This window comes from Thalassophryne amazonica, chromosome 16 (assembly GCF_902500255.1).
Source record: "Thalassophryne amazonica chromosome 16, fThaAma1.1, whole genome shotgun sequence".
Lineage (NCBI taxonomy): Eukaryota > Metazoa > Chordata > Actinopteri > Batrachoidiformes > Batrachoididae > Thalassophryne > Thalassophryne amazonica.
The window spans coordinates 62976112-62994399 of NC_047118.1; the positions used below are offsets into that span (position 1 = coordinate 62976112).

Consider the following 18288-nt stretch of genomic DNA (forward strand, 5'->3'; position numbering starts at 1 on the left):
ATGCAACCCGGATCCTTTTGTTCTTGCAGACAGTCATTGTGCTGACCTGCCTGTGTAATTCCACAGGGCCTCTCCTCTCTCCCTCCTCACCTACTCCTCTCTTCTTCTCATTGTTTCTTTCCTCCTCCACTTAGGGACCAGAGGATTTGTCACTCATTATGTTTCCTGTCAAATGCCAGATGACTTGATGAGGATTATCCTGTAACTGTCGCCGTGACACCTAGGGATGGAAATGTGTGAGGAGCACACGGGGTGATGCTGGTTGTTGATGTTCCGGAGGTGTGGAGGGATGCAAACCACAACCATTCTTGTCATTTATGCCCTCCCTCTCTCTGGTTCTCTCTCTTTCATCTGGCTGATTTCCGAGGCTACAGCTGGTACTTTTCACAACCAGGACACCTTCTTGTTTCTCATCTTTCTCTTCATTCCTCTTTGTCCGGGAGAGGTGTTCGTTCTGACTAGATGGGGACCCGTCAATGGAGATGGGAGGCGTTTTCGCTGCTTAACTGAGCTCAGGCACTTCGTTAAAGTCCTGAAGAGCCATGGGACGGGATAGAAGCCTCTCCAGACCCTTTCGGTATGATGACTCTTGTCTTTTTGATCATATTACTTTGTAGCGTTTGTGCTGATGTATTGCTGTGCAGTATTAAAATTTGTTTTTGTTTGTTTGTTTGGTGTGATTTGGTGTGTTGGGGCTGCAGTTGATTGTTTTTCCTTCTCTGTTCATCTGTAAAAATGGTAACTTTCGAAAACTGAGTGAACAATCTCAGCCTGACTTTTCTCACCAACTCCTGATGCTCACTGTTGGAATTCATTTGTACAGCTTTAATGGCGCCGTGTGATTGAACTGTACTATTTCTGTGCTTTGTTTTTGCAGATTAAGAGCCTGACTCCATGTTGCTGATTGTGAGTGAGTCTGATAATCACGGTTCTTAGCAATGAGTTACTCAGCTGATTACGATTGTCATTCAGTCCTCTGAGTGCCGCGTCCTTGATCCACTCCTCCTTCCTCTCTAATTATAGGCATCTCTTGCCCTCCTTATAATTGAGGGCATCCCAAATCCTACATCCAACTTTGCAGAGCGACTTATGAAGTTTGTGCTTGGTTATTTTAGCAGAGAGTCAAATTAGGAGAGAAACACTTGCTTTGATCAGAACATGTTCGCACAGTGATGACAAGATGTCAGAAATTCTCAATATGAACGAAAAGAAAAGAAATTGATAGTTTGAGATAGAGTCTGATCCTGTGACTGTTATTATACAATAAATGGCCTTGTTCTGTGTAGTTTTCCTGTTTGTCTGAGCATTGGTGTTGACGTATTTGTATTTTATGGAAATGTTTTGTGGCCTACATTTTGCTGTCCACACGGACTACCTGACTGCGTTCCCAATAGTTATGTGACCCTGACCTAGAAAGAGCTCCACTTCTCCACTTTCTCTTTCTCGCTCTCTGAAACTTTTTCTAACATGTTAGATTGATTTCACTGGAGAGAAAATTGAGAAAATGTTAATGCCTGTTTGAGAAAAGTGTATAAAGTGTGTAGTTAGGGGTTTTACAGCCTTAAAACATCTATAATAATTGTAAAAAATAATGCTGACTACTTCACGGATTTCGCCTATCGCGGGTTATTTTTAGAACGTAACTCCTGTGATAAACGAGGGACCACTGTATATGATAAAATCGTTATCAAGTTGTTCACCAATGAATATGGCTTTTTACACTATTCAGAAAACCATACAACATTTATCATTTATAGGTATATGATAAAATCGTTATCAAGTTGTTTTACCAATGAATATGGCTTTTTACACCCTTCAGAAAACCATACAACATTTATCATTTATAGGTATATGATAAAATCGTTATCAAGTTGTTCACCAATGAATATGGCTTTTTACACCCTTCAGAAAACCATACAACATTTATCATTTATAGGTATATGATAAAATCGTTATCAAGTTGTTTTACCAATGAATATGGCTTTTTACACCCTTCAGAAAACCATACAACATTTATCATTTATAGGTATATGATAAAATCGTTATCAAGTTGTTCACCAATGAATATGGCTTTTTACACTATTCAGAAAACCATACAACATTTATCATTTATAGGTATATGATAAAATCGTTATCAAGTTGTTCACCAATGAATATGGCTTTTTACACTATTCAGAAAACCATACAACATTTATAATTTATAGGTATATGATAAAATCGTTATCAAGTTGTTTTACCAATGAATATGGCTTTTTACACCCTTCAGAAAACCATACAACATTTATCATTTATAGGTATATGATAAAATCGTTATCAAGTTGTTCACCAATGAATATGGCTTTTTACACCCTTCAGAAAACCATACAACATTTATCATTTATAGGTATATGATAAAATCGTTATCAAGTTGTTCACCAATGAATACGGCTTTTTACACCCTTCAGAAAACCATACAACATTTATCATTTATAGGTATATGATAAAATCGTTATCAAGTTGTTTTACCAATGAATATGGCTTTTTACACCCTTCAGAAAACCATACAACATTTATCATTTATAGGTATATGATAAAATCGTTATCAAGTTGTTCACCAATGAATATGGCTTTTTACACCCTTCAGAAAACCATACAACATTTATCATTTATAGGTATATGATAAAATCGTTATCAAGTTGTTTTACCAATGAATATGGCTTTTTACACCCTTCAGAAAACCATACAACATTTATCATTTATAGGTATATGATAAAATCGTTATCAAGTTGTTCACCAATGAATATGGCTTTTTACACTATTCAGAAAACCATACAACATTTATCATTTATAGGTATATGATAAAATCGTTATCAAGTTGTTCACCAATGAATATGGCTTTTTACACTATTCAGAAAACCATACAACATTTATAATTTATAGGTATATGATAAAATCGTTATCAAGTTGTTTTACCAATGAATATGGCTTTTTACACCCTTCAGAAAACCATACAACATTTATCATTTATAGGTATATGATAAAATCGTTATCAAGTTGTTCACCAATGAATATGGCTTTTTACACCCTTCAGAAAACCATACAACATTTATCATTTATAGGTATATGATAAAATCGTTATCAAGTTGTTCACCAATGAATACGGCTTTTTACACCCTTCAGAAAACCATACAACATTTATCATTTATAGGTATATGATAAAATCGTTATCAAGTTGTTTTACCAATGAATATGGCTTTTTACACCCTTCAGAAAACCATACAACATTTATCATTTATAGGTATATGATAAAATCGTTATCAAGTTGTTCACCAATGAATATGGCTTTTTACACTATTCAGAAAACCATACAACATTTATAATTTATAGGTATATGATAAAATCGTTATCAAGTTGTTCACCAATGAATATGGCTTTTTACACCATTCAGAAAACCATACAACATTTATCATTTATAGGTATATGATAAAATCGTTATCAAGTTGTTCACCAATGAATATGGCTTTTTACACCATTCAGAAAGCCATACAACATTTATAATTTATAGGTATATGATAAAATCGTTATCAAGTTGTTCACCAATGAATATGGCGTTTTACACCATTCAGAAAACCATACAACATTTATAATTTATAGGTATATGATAAAATCGTTATCAAGTTGTTCACCAATGAATATGGCTTTTTACACCATTCAGAAAACCATACAACATTTATAATTTATAGGTATATGATAAAATCGTTATCAAGTTGTTCACCAATGAATATGGCGTTTTACACCATTCAGAAAACCATACAACATTTATAATTTATAGGTATATGATAAAATCGTTATCAAGTTGTTCACCAATGAATATGGCTTTTTACACCCTTCAGAAAACCATACAACATTTATAATTTATAGTTATATGATAAAATCGTTATCAAGTTGTTTTACCAATGAATATGGCTTTTTACACCCTTCAGAAAACCCTACACCCTGAGGCTGAACAACTTGATAACTGATAGTATTAACAGTAATCCAGACTCAGGGTTTTTGCACTTCACGTAGTATGAGATTTGAAATTAAGCACATTTAAAGAAAATTTGTCAACGTGTGCAGAAATATATTTTCTGTGGTAATGGTGTTTTCTATCACATTGAGAAGGTTTTAGCGTCACCTCCTGGTGAGGTTACAGATTGCATGATGCCGTCGCAAATCAGTATTTCGCTTCCCTTCACAGTTCTGCTTCTTTGCTGATGGGGATTCATGCTCCCTTGAATTTTTTTTTGTGATAAACAATATGTATGATCCTACATTTCACAAAAATGAGCGTTCTGAAACTTGTTAGCCTGCATTTTCAAAAAGTAGACAGTGTTCAGCGGAGCAACCACTGATTACTCTTATTTTTTCTTCAGTCTTCTGGCTGCACTGCAAAATGCAAAAGGCAGAGTAAGTATGTCCCTTTTGGGTTACTGTATCAGCATGTTGGTATAACATGGCAGCCTCCATGGTATAGATATGAACAGCTCTTTCTAAGCTCATGAAAACACATAAAGTTAGTGTTGCAGCTCATTATTTAAACACAGAAGAGCTTGACCAATATGGAATTTTCTTTTTTGAGGGGAGGGGAAGATACAAGTTGTGGACACAGCTAACCAAAAAGTTTGCTTCGATAACCATTAATCCGATAACTGAAAAATGATCTTTTATGACGCTAAACCGAAGAACTGCTAATAAATTTATTTTTATTACAGATAACGGATTAGTTTTAGCATTGATTCGGACGTGGCCACATCAGATTACACTATCGGCTTCTGATAAACCAGTTTCACTTTAAGTGCCACAGTCATCATGTTTCAAAAGCAGAAAAAAACAGTATTAGAAGTCACAGTTTATCTCGGTTATATATTATATGCACCGTCATTTACGAACTAAAAGCTGCTGCTTTTTGCACCCGCTTTTAACCCTGCGGCTTAAACAACCAAAATACGTCCATTTATACATTGATTGACATAGTAAAAGACATGTAAATATAAATTTTTACCTGTTAGTTTCAGTGGGGTTCATTAAATTCTGAAGAAATAATCCACATAAAGCATCTTGATTATCCAAAATGGTGTCTTATGCTGCGTTCACACCGGGCGGGACGTGAGCGACAGCAGCGACAGGTTGCAATGTAATCCCTATGGAACGACGCGTTTTGGTGCCAAGTCACGCAGCGCGACGCGATGGACGCGAATGAAGTGACGCGAGTGAAGCGATTTTGAGCGATTGGCGCATTTGTGGCATGATATTGCGTCGCATCACATCGCGTTGCCCTCCTCCCCAAGTTGAAAAATCTGAACTTTTTCGTCTTGTCGCGCCGTGATGACCAATCAGAGACCGAATATGTAGTGACGTGGAGATGTCTGGAGTTTGACTGAAGATGTGAACATGTCCTGTATCTGGTAGCAGTCTGTGAGCAGGACTTATGTCTCTTTTGTCCTTTATTTCACAATTATGACAGTTTTTGGAGCGAGCAGCAGCCCCGCAGCAGCGGGATTGGAGTTTCTTTTTCTTTTTATCTTACGTGCGAGCGCGAGCGAATCGTCCATGGAGATTATTTTACTTATTAACTATCAATCAATCAATCAATCAATCAATTTTTTTATATAGCGCCAAATCACAACAAACAGTTACCCCAAGGCGCTTTATATTGTAAGGCAAGGCCATACAATAATTATGTAAAACCCCAACGGTCAAAACGACCCCCTGTGAGCAAGCACTTGGCTACAGTGGGAAGGAAAAACTCCCTTTTAACAGGAAGAAACCTCCAGCAGAACCAGGCTCAGGGAGGGGCAGTCTTCTGCTGGGACTGGTTGGGGCTGAGGGAGAGAACCAGGAAAAAGACATGCTGTGGAGGGGAGCAGAGATTGATCACTAATGATTAAATGCAGAGTGGTGCATACAGAGCAAAAAGAGAAAGAAACAGTGCATCATGGGAACCCCCCAGCAGTCTACGTCTATAGCAGCATAACTAAGGGATGGTTTAGGGTCACCTGATCCAGCCCTAACTATAAGCTTTAGCAAAAAGGAAAGTTTTAAGCCTAATCTTAAAAGTAGAGAGGGTGTCTGTCTCCCTGATCTGAATTGGGAGCTGGTTCCACAGGAGAGGAGCCTGAAAGCTGAAGGCTCTGCCTCCCATTCTACTCTTACAAACCCTAGGAACTACAAGTAAGCCTGCAGTCTGAGAGCGAAGCGCTCTATTGGGGTGATATGGTACTACGAGGTCCCTAAGATAAGATGGGACCTGATTATTCAAAACCTTATAAGTAAGAAGAAGAATTTTAAATTCTATTCTAGAATTAACAGGAAGCCAATGAAGAGAGGCCAATATGGGTGAGATATGCTCTCTCCTTCTAGTCCCCGTCAGTACTCTAGCTGCAGCATTTTGAATTAACTGAAGGCTTTTTAGGGAACTTTTAGGACAACCTGATAATAATGAATTACAATAGTCCAGCCTAGAGGAAATAAATGCATGAATTAGTTTTTCAGCATCACTCTGAGACAAGACCTTTCTGATTTTAGAGATATTGCGTAAATGCAAAAAAGCAGTCCTACATATTTGTTTAATATGCGCTTTGAATGACATATCCTGATCAAAAATGACTCCAAGATTTCTCACAGTATTACTAGAGGTCAGGGTAATGCCATCCAGATTAAGGATCTGGTTAGACACCATGTTTCTAAGATTTGTGGGGCCAAGTACAATAACTTCAGATTTATCTGAGTTTAAAAGCAGGAAATTAGAGGTCATCCATGTCTTTATGTCTGTAAGACAATCCTGCAGTTTAGCTAATTGGTGTGTGTCCTCTGGCTTCATGGATAGATAAAGCTGGGTATCATCTGCGTAACAATGAAAATTTAAGCAATACCGTCTAATAATACTGCCTAAGGGAAGCATGTATAAAGTGAATAAAATTGGTCCTAGCACAGAACCTTGTGGAACTCCATAATTAACTTTAGTCTGTGAAGAAGATTCCCCATTTACATGAACAAATTGTAATCTATTAGACAAATATGATTCAAACCACCGCAGCGCAGTGCCTTTAATACCTATGGCATGCTCTAATCTCTGTAATAAAATTTTATGGTCAACAGTATCAAAAGCAGCACTGAGGTCTAACAGAACAAGCACAGAGATGAGTCCACTGTCCGAGGCCATAAGAAGATCATTTGTAACCTTCACTAATGCTGTTTCTGTACTATGATGAATTCTAAAACCTGACTGAAACTCTTCAAATAGACCATTCCTCTGCAGATGATCAGTTAGCTGTTTTACAACTACCCTTTCAAGAATTTTTGAGAGAAAAGGAAAGGTTGGAGATTGGCCTATAATTAGCTAAGATAGCTGGGTCAAGTGATGGCTTTTTAAGTAATGGTTTAATTACTGCCACCTTAAAAGCCTGTGGTACATAGCCAACTAACAAAGATAGATTGATCATATTTAAGATCGAAGCATTAAATAATGGTAGGGCTTCCTTGAGCAGCCTGGTAGGAATGGGGTCTAATAAACATGTTGATGGTTTGGATGAAGTAACTAATGAAAATAACTCAGACAGAACAATCGGAGAGAAAGAGTCTAACCAAATACCGGCATCACTGAAAGCAGCCAAAGATAACGATACGTCTTTGGGATGGTTATGAGTAATTTTTTCTCTAATAGTTAAAATTTTGTTAGCAAAGAAAGTCATGAAGTCATTACTAGTTAAAGTTAATGGAATATTCAGCTCAATAGAGCTCTGACTCTTTGTCAGCCTGGCTACAGTGCTGAAAAGAAACCTGGGGTTGTTCTTATTTTCTTCAATTAGTGATGAGTAGAAAGATGTCCTAGCTTTACGGAGGGCTTTTTTATAGAGCAACAGACTCTTTTTCCAGGCTAAGTGAAGATCTTCTAAATTAGTGAGACGCCATTTCCTCTCCAACTTACGGGTTATCTGCTTTAAGCTACGAGTTTGTGAGTTATACCACGGAGTCAGACACACAGATGTATAATAAAACAAATGGTGACTGGTTTCTAAACACAATTATGACAGAGTTTTTGGGGGAAGAGCGAGCAGCAGCCCCACAGCAGGCAGCAGAGGTTTTTTTTAATTTTTTTTATTCTTTACATGTGCGTGCGTGAACGGAACAGGAGGTCCTCAAACTGGGTCCCGCAGAGGCGGAAGGACCGCTGAAAGCAGCCGTCATCCAGATGCAGCTCCTGCAGCAAATAATGATACTCCCTGAATTGGGAACGTCTCATGACGTTTGTCAGCTTTCCACAACAACTCGCTCCGTGTGATCAAGGTCCGTCATGTTAACTTGACTGATAACCGGAGCCGGTGAGCGGAATGAAAGCTCCTCCTATTTGATGACACACAGGGGCAAATTTTCACAGCAAAAGCAGAGCAACACACCGGGCGATGGTGGCGCGTCCACGCGACCCCCGCAAATTTGTAGCATCTGATCGTGCCCGATGTGAACGCAGCATAAGAAAAGTCCCTCTGTAACACAGCTGCACCGTGAGATCTCCTCTCTCCCACCGAGTCTTGGTGATTAAATTATGCCATCAGCCACAAAGAAATAAAATTTAAAAAATGTTAAAATTAGTCTGTTTTGTTTCTGCGTCGAGCAGACGGTAACACTCACTGTAACGTCCAAAGTGAACCTGAACTACACTATCCACATTGCTCTCTGCGTTGACCAGCCAATCATGCCAATCATTGCGCTTAATGATGACATCATCAGCAAGCGACAGCCAAAAACACACAACAGACGGACTAAAATGTTTGATTTTAGGGTTTACAAACATTCTTCATTGTTAAACTTTACTCACTTTACCAGCAAAAAAAATGTCAGCGGACTGAAAGTTATCGGAACTAAATTTATCGGAACGTAATTGGTCCGCTGGTGGTTTTAAAAGTTATCTGAAAAGCTAACCCGCTAGCAAAAACATTAGCTTCAATAATTATCGGTTATCGGTTTAGCTGAGCTGTGCTCACCACTGCAAGATACCCTCATTAGGGAATAAAAATATATGATACCGATATAGCTGCTGATATATACAAAAAAATGTCAGTTATTCCTAACATTTCATTGTCAAATCCTTTTGACAAAGAAATGTAATTGTAGCTTGATGTTTCACTGTTTAAACATGAACTTTATTATAAATAACTGCAAAATGTATAACACATCCAACCAACATACGTCATGCTGACTTCACTCGCATTGGTAGTTGCCATGTCATCACTCAGCATTTACATAGACTTCTCATCTATGTTGGCCTCCTAGTTGGCAGTATAGTGGCCACTTTCCTCTTTTCACTTGTCTCTTAGTGGTTGGCACTGTTGTCTCACAGCAAGAAGGTCATGTGAACTTTTCCTACCTGGTGCCTTTCTGTGTGGAGTCTGTATGTTCTCCCCATGTCTTGTGGGTTTCCTCCAGGTGCTCCGGCTTCCTCCCATAAACAAAAAACATGCTTATTTAGGATTTGCAACTTTCTCTGTCCCTGACCAAGCCATCTGGAGATGGTCCTGGCCGGGTCACTGGACTGTGGCTGCACGCTGCTCCTACGCAGTAGTTGCACTGTGTCTAATTGTAAATAGGATTTGCTAAATGCAAAGGACAAATGACATTGTATGTATGTACAATGACAACAGAGGTCATTATTGTCATGTTTATTATTATTACTACAGTAAATGCCCATGCTGATTGAAAATGAATGGCAGCTGTTCACTTTGCCTCTGTCACTTGTAGCTAATGTGACCAAGTGGTGGTTGGGGTCCCAGCCATGCTTGACAGCATTGTAAATAATGCTGTTTTAGTGCCATGTGCTGGACAAACTACACAATGGCACAATTTCTAAAGTGCTTTTTCTGCTTGGTTCAGGTACTAAAATAAAATTTTGCATATATGCAGAAATAATGCAGATACTGATATGCCAAAAGGCTCAAATCAGCTGATATTTTTGGCCGACTGATACATCCGTTGGGCTCTTTTATGAATGCTGTGTTCCATTTTTGCTAATAAACACTGCTACACACTGTACCTTTAAGTAATTAATTTCAGCAAAGTTCAAGGAATTTGATTTTCAACTCAATTTGGACCAAATATGGCACACACTTAGGTGGATTCATGAACTGGCCTGCCAATGTCAGCCAGGGTCAATCATTTGGGTGTAGTTCAAGGTCATTGAGGTGAAATGTTAGGTTGCTGTAGCCTTTACTGTCTTCATGCCCACAGCTACTATTACTTTGTTTTTCCAATTTGAGATAGTGTTTGCACAATTTGAATGTAACTTTATGCATATATAGTATGCCTTCACAAACTGATGAATGAGGTGACACTGCAGAAGAAAAACCATACTCTTGCTTGAACTAAAACATTTTTTTCCTCTTAATCTCTTTACCACTATTTATTGGAATAGTGTAAAGCCATCTACCGACCAAACTATTGTCATCCTGCCAGTTAAAAATCAAAGAAAAACTGGCATTTATAGTTGCAGTATTTAATCAAATGCTGTTTCTATGATAGAAATAAGAATCTTAGTCATGATTTCCACAAGACTGTGGTGCAGGAACTCTTCAGACAAATGCTTCCTTCAGCTTTGAATTATTTGAAAATTGGATGTGTGCTATCATTGCAGTCTGTGCTGTACATGCGTATGAAACCTATGCACAGACAATCATCTAATCATCTTCTTCTAACACAGACTGGGGACTGTGACAGCTTTGAAAAGAACGCTGCAGCTCTGTAGCTTGTTCTCTGATTGAACAGGGATAGTGGATCCAATCAGAGCGGGAGCAGAAAATCCAATCCACCTACTTTCCTTCACAATGGAGTTACTCAGGAGATTCAAACTAAATGAGGCAGGTAGCGAGAGGCAAAGGCTTGTGTTCACGATCACTTTGTAGAATGCATGGAGATGACGTGCAGGAGTGGGTGCATTCCTCTAAAGGGTAGTCCAGGTTTGGGAGCTCACAGTAGGGTCACTTGTCACCACATCTATCACCATACAGAACTGTGCTGGTTTGCTGATTGGTAACTACCCAACCCATCCTCTGTCTGCTGCAGCCGGGTGATACGTGGGCATCCCTATTCCTGGGTTCCTCAGCACTGTGGTACCTTTGGTGCTGGATTGCACCTCATCTTGTGATCATTGGTGATGCCAGGGCAGTGTCTGGCCACTTACATGGTCTTGTCACAATAGATTTGCTCTGTCTGCATATGCAAACCCTCCAAGATTGCCCCCAAACGTCTGCAAAAAGATCTGACCTTGATGTCCTGTCAGATTAATTCTGGGATACTGAGATGAGACTGTGCAATTCTGCCTGATTTTCAGGACTCGTGGCTTCACGTAGCCTCAAGGATTGACCGCATTGTAATGGTCATAATAATTTGGCATTAGATACTGACAGCTATATAAATTTTAATATTGTAATGGGGACTTTGCCTCCTTCTTTAGTGGCTCAAACACTGGGCACTCAGTCTCAACTCAGCCTTGAGGCAAGGCGATCACAAGAACATCGCTAAAAATCATCACGCTGCATCAACATCATCTCCTGCAATCAGCTAAATATTACAAACTGACATCTATGAGGCACTACTGTTTATTTAGTCTTTTTTCCTTTATGAAGTGAACAGACTTATACCGTAAGTTGATCCTCACAGGGAGAAGATTAAACTGTAAAGGGAAGTGGAGCATATTCTCTCAGAGTTGGCGCCGCTGACACACGCTCCTTCCTACGTTACCTCTTGGCTGCTGCTGCTGCAGCTGAACACTTTTACCTGCAGCTGCTTTGCTAGTTTCATCTAGCTTCAGATCTCTCTTTCTCTCTCTCACACACACACGCACGCAGAGTGATGTGAGTCCATTCGGTTGTACCTGCCTCCGTTTCCTCTGAGACTTTGAACTGTTTTGGAACCATCTAAGATGTGCATCCTTCTTTGGGAACAACTGCCTGCTTTTGTTGCATTCGGAATGCAGCGTGTTTGGAGAGAACAGGGTGGAGGATGTTATATTTTTAGGGGATTTAACATAAAAGGACTCTATCTCTAAGATATGATATTCCCCTCTGGATGCGTTTTTCAGCAACATAGTTGTTTTTATGGTGCAACGCTGAAAGAGATGCCAAAATCAATGTAGCGAACAAAACCACCTCCGTTTCTCCCCCCTGGTTGTTGAGCAGATCATCTAATTGTCACATGTTCACCAGGATCTTCATTCCCAAGAAACACCGGGAGCGTTTTGATGAGGTAGTCTCCCAGAGCCTGATGAGCCGGCTGAAGGGGCGTAGCTTCAGCGACCCCAGCCGGAGCCACCTTCGCCGCAGCCGGAGCGAAGATCACCCGGAACGCCTTTTGGTCTCCACCCGTGCCAGCTCAGTGCCTCGCACCCACGCTGAGGAAGGCGTGGTCCCTCCTGCTCATGGCATGCGCAAGACCACCTCACTCATTGCCGGGCACTCTGGCGGCACAGCGACCAGCTGCAGGTCAGTATGAAGCACGGCAATCATACCCAGTGATGGATGCAACTTTTCAATTTTCATTTTCCTCAAATCCATAGTGCATGCTATTTTTAATCATCAAAGAAAATGAATTTCCTAAAATAACATTTTCTCTTTCCTCAAGTCAGATCGATTATGTAACTGCTCTGACAACAAGAACTGAGATTTGCTGTGTAAGCACTGAATTAATGTCAGTTAGAAAATACATCCTTCATGCTGTGGGTCTTTAGCTTCTTTATTCTCTCCATCAATTATAAAAATCTGAGATTTTCTATTATAAAAACACTTAAATGATTATGTACCTGAAGAACTCTATTTTGACACCTGTCCATACTTTGATAAATAATGAGGATGTCACACAGCTTCCTGAGGAAATGCGGCCATATATAATGCATTGTTTTAAGACAGCCCTGATTGTACAACTGCAAATCAGAAAAATATGACATGATATGGAAATACAAATAACCTACAGTGATTGTTACATTTACTTTGACTTCTATATCACTGCAGACAGTATGAAGTCAAGCTGGCCTGCAACACATTCTACAAAAATCTGGGGCCCTCAAGCATTTACCACTTTGTACTGTTACCATTCCTTCTCACAACACTGAAAAGATGTTTTGGCATTGAGGATACAGGCAAACGTGTTTTAAGGTGTGCAGCAGTACGGGGTTGTCATCACATTTTTTTTGTTTTGTTTTAGAAATTCTCCACATTTTCTGTTGGGGACAGGTCAGGATTGCAGGCAGTACCCATACCTTCTTGCACAGTCATGCTGTTGTTATATGTGCAGAATGTGGTTTTGCATTGTCTTGGTGAAAAGTGCATAAACGGCCCTGAAGAAGATATCATCTTGAACGCAGCATATGTTGCTCTAAAATCTCTATGTAGTTGTGTACATCGATGCTGCCATCACAAAAATGTAAATTGCCTTAGCCAAGGGCACTGACACAACCCCATACCATGACATACCCTGACTTTTTTACTTTTGGACAGGAGTACATGTCTTATATTTGGGCCAATATAAGTGGAATCATCTGAACAGGAATTTAAAGTAGTGTCCTGAATATGGAATGCTGTGAAAGGTCCACAATTCCAACTAAAAGTGTTTGTGGATGAGCAGAATTAAAATCAGATTCAGTGTATTCCATTAAATAGCCCAAACATGTCAAGAAGCACCAGATGGCTGCACACAGCACAAAAAGTATCAGAATCGTTAGAGTAACTGCTAAGTAAGAGACTTTCATTCAGTGAAAAAAGAATATACCATTTTAAAATATTAAAATGATTCCTCCAAAACCCAGTGTACAACATGTCAACCTGTAATGAATGAAACTCCAGCCCAAAGCAGTTGATGGTGTAAAAGGTCACATGCACATATGTAATAGGAAGTGTGTATATATATATATATATATATATATATGTGTGTGTGTGTGTGTGTGTGTGTGTGCGTGTACTCAACAGATAAATGTGCTCAAAATGCTTATAAGAGTTTTTATTTCCACACTAATGCATTGTGAACACTGCACATTATATTGCAATTCAAATCATGAAGAAAAACTGACCCGTTATTACTTTGGAAATGTTCATGTATCCATCCCCTGACTTGACTGAAGAAAACTGGCAATTAATTGATTATTTACAGGTATTATACCAAAGGGGCTGATTACTTGTGCAACCCATCATCTTGGTTTTTATATTTTAATTAATTTCTATCAGGCTGTAGAGATTTATTTTCAGTTTGAGTCTAAGGAAGATTTTTTATTTTTTATGTTGAGAAGCCTGATTTACATTTTGTATTTGACATGCCATAAACAAATTAAAATGCGTGAAATAGCAAGGGGCTTATCACTTTTGCAAGCCATTGTATTCCTTGATCCATTTGAATGTCAGTTTTCCATTTTCTTCCACATGTTTTTGGTTTTGGTTGCCACTCTAAAGCATATGAGATAATTTTAGCTGAACAGCCTATCATTTTCTGCACTTCTTAATATACTTTTTAATCAAAGTAGGCTGTTCTTCTGAACAATGTCTGGAATGACCCTTTTTGTCAGAGGGAACTGCATAATAACCACCACGTACACCATTTGCGGCTTTTGTCCTTAAATAAAGGGCACATGTAAGGGTGTAATAAGGGTCACAGAAAGAAAAATGCAGACACTGCTACTTTTTGAACAGCCTAGTATTCCTTTTTCTTCACTTTCTGTAAAGTAAGAACAAATTTGATGAATTTTTCTTCATGTTTTGATTTGGAATAGAATGTGCAGTGTTACCAAAGCATTTGCGTGTATGGAAATAAAAACTATTAGAATGATTCTGAGCTTTAACTCAGCCACATGGGGTGCGTAGCCAGTACACTCAGAGTGCCGGTCCCATGTCCGGATAAATGAGTAGGGTTGTGTCAGGAAGGGCATCCGGCATAAAACTAGCCAAAAACAAAGATGCAGGGTACAAATCAAATTTCTATACCAGATCGTTTGAGGTCCGTGCCCGTGTTAACAACTACAGCTACCAGTGCGTTGCCCAACAGGGTACCGGCGGAAATTGGACTACTGCTGGGTGAAGAAAAAGAAGAGGAGGAGAACATGTCCAGAGATAGCTGGAGAAGAGGAAAACTAGAAGGGTGGAAGTGAGTCGGGACTTTGAATGTTGGTAGTATGACTGGTAAAGGTAGAGACCTGGCCAACATGATGGAGAGGAGAAAGGTAGACATATTGTGTGTGCAAGAGACCAAGTGGAAGGGAAGTATGGCTAGGGGCATAGGCAGTGGGTTCAAGCTGTTGTATGAGGATAGGAAGAGAAATGGTGTTGAGGTCATTTTAAAGGAGTGTGTTAAGAGTGTGTTGGAGGTTAAGCGAGTGTCTGACATGGTGATGACTGTGAAGTTGGAAATTGAAGGGGTGATGATGAATATCATCAGTGCATATGGCACACAGGTAGGTTGTAAGACATGAAAGAGTGGTGATATGAGCAGACTTCAATGGGCATGTTGGCGAAGGGAAAAAAGGTGATGAGGAAGTAATGGGTAGATATGGTATCAAGAACAGGAATGTGGAAGGGCAGATGGTAGTTGATTTAGCAAAAAAGGATGGAAATGTCTGTGGTGAATACATAAGAGTGGAGGAAGGTGCACACAGGTGGGCTACATTTTTTTTGTAGGAGATGCAAGCTAAAAGAAACTGGAGACTGTAAGGTGGTGGCAGGGGATAGTGTAGTTAGACAGCATCAGATGATGGTTTGTAGGATGACTCAAGAGGTGAAGAAGAGAGTCAGAACTCAACAAAGGATCAGATGGGGGAAGCTGATAGTGTGGTAGAGAGGTGAAGAAAAGAGTGCAGGCAGGGTGGAGTGGGTGAAGAAAGGTGGCAGGAGGTATTTATGATTGAACAATATCTGCAAGAGTGAAGGGGAATGTCTACAAGACAATAGTGAGACCAGCTATGTTGTATGGCTCAGAGACAGTGGCACTAACAAAAAGACAGGAGGCAGAGCTGGAGGTGGCAGAGATGAAGATGTTGCGATTTTCTTTGGGAGTTATGAGAATGGACAGGATTAGAAATGTACATATCAGAAGGACAACTCTGGTTGGACGGTTTGGAGACAGAGTCAGAGAGGCAAGATTGAGATGGTTTGGACATGTGCAGAGGAGGGACCCAGGGTATATCGGGAGAAGGATGCTGTGGATGGAGCCACCAGGCAGGAGAAGAGGGAGGCCAAAGAGGAGATTTATGGATGTGGTGAGGGAGGACATGCAGGTGGTTGGTGTGACAGGAAGTTACAGAGGCCAGGGTGAGATGGAAATGATTGATCTGCTGTGGCGACCCGTAACTGGAGCAGCCTAAAGAATTTTTAATAAATTTGAAGAAAAAAAAAAAAATTCATGTTGTCATTATGGGGTGTTGTGAGTAAAATTTTGATGGGAAAAAAAAAGAATTTACTCCATTTTGAAATTAGGCTGTAACATAACAAAATATCAATCAATCAATTTTTTTTATATAGCGCCAAATCACAACAAACAGTTGCCCCAAGGCGCTTTATATTGTAAGGCAAGGCCATACAATAATTATGTAAAACCCCAACGGTCAAAACGACCCCCTGTGAGCAAGCACTTGGCTACAGTGGGAAGGAAAAACTCCCTTTTAACAGGAAGAAACCTCCAGCAGAACCAGGCTCAGGGAGGGGCAGTCTTCTGCTGGGACTGGTTGGGGCTGAGGGAGAGAACCAGGAAAAATATGGAAAGAATGAAGCACTGTGAATACTTTCCAGATACACTGACTATATAATGATCCAAAATAATTTCAAACATATGCCTTTTAAAGTCATTCAAGATGTTTGCTGTACAATCATTCCATCCTGTCAAAAGGACAGTTCAAAGACATCATTAAAAGTCCAAAATTACAGGGATATTCATGATGAGTGTATGTAAACATCTGACCACAACTGTACATGTGCAACAAAAATATAAATGTAGTACTTTTGCTTTTGCTCCCATGTTTTATTAGTTTGGATAAAAGATGTAAGATTTCCTCTATGCGCACAAATCCATTTGTCTCAATCTATGTTCACAAATTTGTTAAAATATGTCAATGTGTACTGCATCTTTGTCCAGATAATTCCCCCCCCCCGGCTGCTGTGCAACATATTGAATGAGCAACATGATTACTGCACAGTTATTGACTGGTCGCAATAAAAGCCCACTTTAAAATGTCATAAAATGTATAAAATGTCTTCAGAAAAGATCTTTATTGAGTGAAAAAGCCAGATGTCCTGGTCAAATTCGGATATATTTTTATTTATTTTTGCATCAAATCCAATTAAAAATTCTTGCTTCTTTGCATTAAACAATACCATTGTTGTGTGGGCCGCTGAAGAGGAGGTACTGCTGGCCCACCACCACCAGAGGGCGCCCTGCCTGGAGTGCGGGCTCCAGGCACCAGAGGGCGCTGCCGCCTTATGGGAGTAGCCTGGGTGACAGCTGTCACCATCACCAGACACAGCTGTTCCACTCAGCACAGAGGTATATCAGGAGGACGGTGTCTCCACCTCAGTGCCGAGATATCGCCTAAGACTGAGGTAATATTCTCTGCATTTATATTCTGAACAACCAGCTAAACTTGTTAAACCTTTTCAGGACTGTTGACTACTGATAGCTTCATTGCTTGGATAAGTACTCACCTTCCTGCTGTACTTTGACAAGAGGTGGAGGCGGCTTCTCCCCTCTCCGTTACTGGGTGCGGTCGCATCCACACCTGTGTGTTGTTGCTCTCTCCCGCCAGCAGTACCGGATCCGACGAGCGGAGGCAGTGGCCACCTGGGAATTCGGGACTTGGCGGTTCCAGTATTTCCAGGGTTCGGTGGCAGAGGAGATCTGGGTGGTTCCGGTTCGACTGAGACGGACGTCTCCTACCTTCGAGCCTGCCCACACGACACCAGCGGATTCGACCCCAAATTGTGATTGTTGTATTTATTGTGCTCGTTTCACAATGGTAAACCTTGTTATTTACCTTCTCCATTGTCCGTTCATTGCGCCCCCTGTTGTGGGTCCGTGTTCCTACACTTTCACAACAGGATATCTCGGCCAGCGTCATGGACCCCGAGGGGCGTCAACCGGCTGTTGAACGGCCAATGGAAGACCAAGGCGCGGCGGAGGTTTCGGGAGGGGTAATCGGTGAGTTGCAGCGGATCCTCACCGCTTTCACCTCTCGGATCGATTTAATGACCGAGCAGCACGTTCTCCTAAACCGCAGGGTGGAGGCTCTCGCCGCACAAGTGGAGGCGCGCC

General features: G+C 40.2%; 1 protein-coding gene across 4 annotated transcripts in view; it reads left to right on the top strand.

Moving 5' to 3' along the window:
• The window catches only part of grid2ipa (glutamate receptor, ionotropic, delta 2 (Grid2) interacting protein, a), a 91194-nt gene that overhangs the window by 15274 nt on the left and 57632 nt on the right, over positions 1-18288 (top strand). For 3 of the 4 annotated variants that reach the window (XM_034190491.1, XM_034190493.1, XM_034190492.1), the window contains exon 5: positions 12216-12491. In XM_034190491.1, the coding sequence (XP_034046382.1) occupies positions 12216-12491 (276 nt within the window). Of the gene's footprint in view, positions 1-181; positions 578-12215; positions 12492-18288 lie in introns of those variants that run through there. The other variant, XM_034190494.1, reaches the window with a different exon arrangement.